The sequence below is a fragment of the Impatiens glandulifera genome, chromosome 4 (genome assembly GCF_907164915.1).
Source record: "Impatiens glandulifera chromosome 4, dImpGla2.1, whole genome shotgun sequence".
Classification (NCBI taxonomy): Eukaryota; Viridiplantae; Streptophyta; class Magnoliopsida; order Ericales; family Balsaminaceae; genus Impatiens; species Impatiens glandulifera.
This window is the reverse complement of record NC_061865.1, coordinates 26,257,525-26,264,233: the sequence shown is the minus strand read 5'-3', so window position 1 is coordinate 26,264,233 and position 6,709 is coordinate 26,257,525. Positions and strand designations below refer to the sequence as shown.

The 6,709-nt window shown below is 32.0% G+C and overlaps 1 protein-coding gene across 1 annotated transcript; it reads right to left on the bottom strand.

Annotated features, from left to right (window-relative positions):
• Positions 1–776: 776 nt before the first annotated feature.
• LOC124936492 (mitogen-activated protein kinase kinase kinase NPK1-like) lies at positions 777–6,331 on the bottom strand. Its single transcript, XM_047476996.1, has 16 exons — positions 5,980–6,331; positions 5,831–5,872; positions 5,660–5,725; positions 5,465–5,575; positions 4,410–4,490; positions 4,149–4,226; positions 3,969–4,051; positions 3,114–3,195; positions 2,909–3,009; positions 2,771–2,810; positions 2,618–2,677; positions 2,475–2,524; positions 1,877–2,063; positions 1,495–1,799; positions 1,356–1,423; positions 777–1,287 (listed from the first exon to the last, which is right to left on the bottom strand). Exons 1-16 carry the CDS (start codon positions 6,271–6,273, stop codon positions 1,181–1,183), a joined length of 1,755 nt encoding a protein of 584 aa, XP_047332952.1. The 5' UTR covers positions 6,274–6,331; the 3' UTR covers positions 777–1,180.
• Between the last annotated feature and the right edge of the window lie 378 nt (positions 6,332–6,709).

The following is a 6,709-nucleotide window of genomic DNA, read 5'->3' as shown; positions in this document are numbered from 1 at the left end:
AGTTTGTGATGGATGTATGATTTTTATTATTTTTATTTTTTATTTTTAATGAATTGACATTTATTAAAAAATGTTATATTTATAATTACGTGTGATTATTAATTTTTTAATTATAAAGGTTACGTAATTAAGTTTTTTTTATATAGGGCAAAATCTTATTTTATACAAATTTGACAATACGAAATTTTAAATTTAAGGTTTCGAACAAAGATGTTCAAAATTGCAATTAATCCTAATAAAAGGTCCAATGATGAAGTTTAAGAAAAAATCCCAAATTATAAATGACTCAATAAAGAACCCCAATATGTTATTTCAATTATTTTTAAAATGGCCAAATATTTAGTATAAGAAATTATGTTAAAACAAATACTTGATTTGAATCATAAAAAAATAATAATAATTGAACAAAAATAAAAATAATTTGAGCTATCTATAAATATTATAAAAGTGATTTGACTCATGGGTTATTTAAGAATTTTACCCAAAACTCAACCACTATGAGATTTTTTTACTCATTCAATTAATTTAACAAAATATTAAATTATTCCTTATTTAAATATTTTATAATTTTACTATTTATTAAAGATAAAACCCAATTTAAACCATCTTAAATAGTTTAAACTACTCCATCTTTGGACCTTAAAGGTCTCAATAGTTGTAATAAAAGGATAATAGAAATAGTAGATAGAAGAATACATCAAAGACACATAACTAGGCAGTGTAACTTAAAATGAGTAACCATATAAGAACACCTTGATACTTTGATTAAAGGGGTTATTACTGTGAAGATCGTACTAGTGAATAACCACCCTTCGAACCTTAGAGAATTCTCATAGTTGAAAAGCCATAAGCATGCTAAAATTGAGATATATTACAGATATTGTAAACCAAATATTCAAGTTTGGGAGGATCCATCCTCAATAGTAATATGTTACACTAATTCTATAAAGAAAAAGAAACATATAAAACATATACCTGCCTGCATCCCAGTTGATGAAGCCCACATAAATGATGTAATCAGCTTCAGGGAGGTTCACACTGACCGATAACAGCCACTATAATGTGACACAAGAGGCGGCATGATTTTATCATAATGCAAATCCATCTCCTTCCTTTTCCCCATTTGATGGGAGGAGATCTCGAGTTGTTTTATATTGAGAGTGTATGAATAAAACAATACTCATTTGTCCACAAGTTCAAGCCTTGACCTGCCTTTTAGTCGATTTACAGAATGGTTCTTTGGAGATGATGATGATGTCCTTCCCATGCTCACTTGACGCATTAACTCTGCATTATGGCTTTCAATTGGTTAATTTCTCTAACACATGACATCTAAGGATATAGATAGAGCTTACCTCGTTTTCTCTTAAGCTCTTCATCAAGTTCTTCTCTCCATCTTCTTTGTCTTTCAGAAAAGCTTATACTACAAATAGACCTTTTCTTATTACCACCAAATACAATGAGAAAATTAATGAGATGTGACTAAGGTATTACCTTGGATTAATATGCTCCTGATGAACATCACAAACTAGAGTTGGCTGAGATCGCTTTGATGACCACCTGCTTTTAGGAGGTAGGTGCAAATTGTTCGAAATATTTTCTTTGTTTTCAATCCTCTTATACATCTCTTTTGATTTAAGTTCTTCATCATCATTCTCATTTACTGTATTACATGATGTTGCAGGTCTGTTATTAATTGTTTGGCTCACCAATAAGTCCATTTGACTTCTCCCAAAATCTCTATTTCTATCAATCTCAGATGGCCAGTCATCATTAGGCTCCAAAATGGGGTTGAAACTCTAGTTTAAACAAATAAGAGAGATCAGCACAAATATAAAACTTCGATCTAGCTAAATAAAGGAGCATAAAACCATACCTTATAAATTAAAGGGGAATCAAAATTTGATGAAGCTCCTCCAACTAGAAGGTCATCATCTATTCGGCACATATCATCGTCACCATTGCTTGATTTCCAGATGCTTCCATTCCCCATAAACTTCTCTGGATATATAGACGAGCATCTCATACTATTCTGAGTAGCATCCAGCCCCATGCAAGTTACACTGTTTATTTTTCTACTTATTAGATAGTGTTTGATAACTCAATTTATCACTTAATAAATGATTAAGTAACTCTTATTTAAATCACTTAACTATTTAGAATCAAAATTTTGGCTTAATTCTAAAATATAAATGATTTAACTCGGTAATATAGTAAGAAGCTAGAAAACAACTTTAACCTTTGTAAATTAATCAAATTATGTTGTTATAAGGGTAAAATATTCAATAATGACATTAGTTCTACATTTTATCAAACCAACTTATGAGTACTTCAAATATCAAATATTTTCCACACTTAACTAATTCAGCACTTTAAAATTTTGTATTTAGCATTCCAAATATATGAAACAAAATTAATAAGTGTTACCAAATAGGGTATATAATCCAAAAACCATATAAAAGAATGTTTCTTACGAGTTCTTAAGGCTGATACTTGATGTTCCCATCTGTTTTCCGATATTTTCCTAATGATTGTATGATTAAAAATTGGTTGGAAAAGAAATCTTTGTAAAGCTAAATAATTCAACCAAATGAAGGACATGTTATGTTATACTGACCATAACTACAGAATGTAAAAGTAAGGGAGTTTCCTGATGCTCCCTTGTGAAAAATGGGTGCTGCAAAAGACCAGAGAGAAAAGAATAGTCCGGTAAGATCTTCTACTGCCATATCTCAAATATAAAAGAAAATATACAAGGGATGGAGTTAACCTTTAGTAGATCTAGTGCAGAAGGCCTCATGTTTGGTTCCCTGCAAGCACGCATTAATAATAAAAATATTGCAAAATGCAAATATTTCAAATCTCAATTCTCAATTTTTGTTAACAAAAAGATAATGAAAAAACATACTTGTGCAGACATTTTAACAGAAAATCTTTAGCATCGAGAGATAAATGTTCAGGGATAGGTGGATGGGATTTAGTTGTTCCAATATGGAAAAGAGCAGCAACCTGAAAGATAAACAACATAATTCACTTGAAACTGGACTTACAATAAGTTCTAGAATGCTATAAAGTGTACTGAAAGATGTAAGAGAATCATAGTTTTAAGTCACCTCTTGATACTGCTGGCTCCATGGAGGCTTTCCTGTAGCCATTTCTATAACAGTACATCCCACACTCCATATGTCAGCTGAGCTGCAGAATACATAAACAAAAATTTGAAACCAATCAAGTTAGGGTGAGTACCATAGTTTGACAAGGGTTAAGCAAAATAGTTCTAAAATATTTTGTACTTATTAAATACATCAGTTTTATTAACTTTAACTATCTCTTCTATGATAAAATAAGATTATGTATATATATATACCAAAAGTTGAAGAGGGGTGTAAATGGATATGAGAAAACAAAAGCTGGGAAAATAAGTAGATGACTTGAACCATGATAATGAAACTCTGAAAATAGCGGCCCCAAAAAAATTATTTCCACATGGATTTATCAAATAATTTGATATACTATAATATACTTCTCCATTTAACTTGGGAAAAATGTAATTAATGCTCAAACTTCATATGGACTATATATTTTGTTATTATAATTTGAAAGAAAACTATTTAATAGAATAAAACTAAATTTAACTAAATATTGTAATCATTGTCGCAATTGTAACACTTATCCTCAAGAAATGGAGGACAAAGATAGATAGAAATTTGGAGGTTTGGAAGGCTGGGAAAAAGTTGAAGATCAATAAAGGGAAGTTGAAATGGGAGGAAAATATATGAATGAGAAGAAAAGAGCTATTTGAAATTAACAATTTTTTAGGCTTCAAAATATTATCTTTTAATATTTTGATTGTACAAGTTAAAATATTGATAATATTCAGTTATTGCAATTCAAAAATAAATAACTGAATACTATTCTTTTAACATTTCACCACTAGTCCAGAACGGACGGTTGAAATTTTTACTTACAAGCTATGGCCAGTCTGAAGAATAACCTCAGGGGCCATCCAGTATGGAGTACCCTTCATTGACTTGGTACCTGTTATGGTAGCCTGTAACGACATATGAAGCTTGATCAGATTGGTTCAGGAACAAAACCATATGAGGTCAAAGGAAACAAGGGAAGGATATTTAGATAAACTTCTTCACCAGTTCAACCACTTTTTTGGATGCGCCAAAATCTGCAAGTTTAATGATACCATTTTCGTGTACAAGGACATTAGCCCCCTGGGAAAAAGAAAACAAATTTTCAGGCAGGTAAGCAATGCACCTCTGAACTTGTGTGAAATGTTGTCATTTGAAAGGTTATTCAAGCAAGAATACTAAATGAAACGTGGATCTCACAGAGAGATGAAGGGAGAGAAAGCTCCCTATTCTAGGTATGAACAATATGAATAAATCTTTATATACCTTGATATCCCTGTGCATAATCCCATTGTCGTGAAGGTATTCAAGTCCCAGCAACAATTGCTTCGTGTACATTCTTATGACCTGATTATCATGCCGGTTCAGTGAGAAAAGAATTAACTGAGAAATCTCTAAATATATGGGTAACAAAAATAATTAAGCTAGGCCATATTGAGAGAAACCTCTGAATTTCTAATTGTTAGACAAAGAATGAAGGACTGAGAAAGAGAATCATTAGCCAATGGGATACAAGAGAAAGGAGGGGAAGAAAAGTTCTAAAAATCTTGTTTGGATAATTACTCTCTCCTTTCCCTCCCCTCTCACCCTTGTTTGGATATTTTTATAGTCAATTACCTTTAAACCTTCCCTCCTTCCTCTTTATTCTCCTCCAAAGGTATACAAAACTTTATAAGAGAATGAGTTTTTTCTAAGACCTTAATTCTCCTCCCTTCTCTTCCTATTTTACTTTAATTGCAACCCAAACAGGAGAGGTTGTTACCACTCTTTCAATTTGTCTAACTGAACAAAGAGATGGTGTGTTGACTGCCTCTCCTCCGTCCTCCTCGCAACTCCTCAAACCAAATATTAGTGCACAAAAGATGTACTTTGGTAGTTATCTCCTATATAAAATGGAATATTGTTCATAAGTACCTAGAGATTATACTAGTCTGCACAAGTTTATTTTTTGCATTTGCACATTAACAATAAGACTAAAGTAGCCTATAGAAAATATTATATATTTGCATATGAACACTGATATAAATGAAGGTGAAGCAGTATAGAATCTGTCACAGTAGTGACTTCAAAAATATTCCTCAGTGATAAAACTGAGTATTGAAAAATAAAAGCAGTAGGATTTCCCAAATTTGGTAACCATCTTACACTAGACCCACACAAACACATTTGGGAGTTGAATGGTGTGGAATTAAGCATGCATAGATGGATTTGTCAAGGGATTCAGAGTATTTCTTATAGTGTGCTTTGGTAAAGTCTGCACTGAATTAAATAAAAGTACCAGGAGCAGAAACAGGATAATCTAACAGAGAAACCATGCTTACAGGTTCAGGGAATGGACCAAGATTTCCAAGAAGTGATGAGATAGATCCACCCGGAACAAATTCCAACAAGATATTCAAGGATTCATCGTCCCTACCTGTTCCCAAGTATCTCTTCAAACATAAAACATTATCAACGATCCTATCAGCTGATAATCACTATTACCACTTAAGTACGAATTGAAGGAGCACACTTACCACAATGTTAGGATGCTTGAGGTTCTTAAGCAGCTTCACTTCCTCCTCGAGCTCTTTAATATGCGCCTTTTGAACAATTTTTACAAAAATGTTTTCACAATGAGATTCTATTTCGATATTAGTTAGTGGATTATGGTGCACATATAAACTGATCAAGGTTTCAAATTTCACCTGTGCCTTTTCCTTTGAAGCACCGTTTACTGGAATCAAAACCTAGAGAAATTTCACCAAAGTAGGAATGAGAAAATATCAATACCATTGACGAAATCATGTCATAAAAACAGTAAATCATTAATTAACTACAACATAATATAGACTACCTGTTTGACAGCAATAAGCTCCCCAGAATCGAGATTCATTCCCATATAAACCCTGCCAAATGCACCGGAACCAATCAACTCGCCTTTCCTCCAACGGATCAACGGTGTATCGTTTTTCTTCATCTTATACGAATCAATCTTCCCAGTCCTCGAGAAGAGTCCTATTCTCGATTTCCGGATGCTGGATCCAATTTTGTCGACGAATCCTCCAAAACCTCCTCCATCTTCGCCATTAGATGGTTTGAACACCAGAGATCGACGAACAGAACCAATAAAGTCTTGCATCGGCGCCATTTCTAGTGATAATTTGTAAGAATATTAGGCTTAGAACAGAAAATATACGGTCTTTGAAGTTTCATTTCCAGTGAAGTGCGTTTTCAAACAGGAAATGCTTTTTAAACAAGTCTTACTAGACGTTGGAAACGCTATTTGTTTGTTTGTCCTCTCATTTTTAGATTATTTCAATTTGAGTCCCATATTTTCATCTTTGCCCAATTTTTCAAAATGAAAACGGACTCTTATGTTTATTTTCTCTTCAAATTCAATTTAGTTTGATTATTGTTTTTCTTCTCATAATAATTATAATATATTCAAAATTTTAATATCAAACAATCAAATAAAAATATTTTTGAGGCAATTTGGGCCACTTAATTTTTAATTGAGATTTTATTTTAAATATCATTATAATTAAATATTATTTTATTCAATATCATTAATTACATTACTTGAA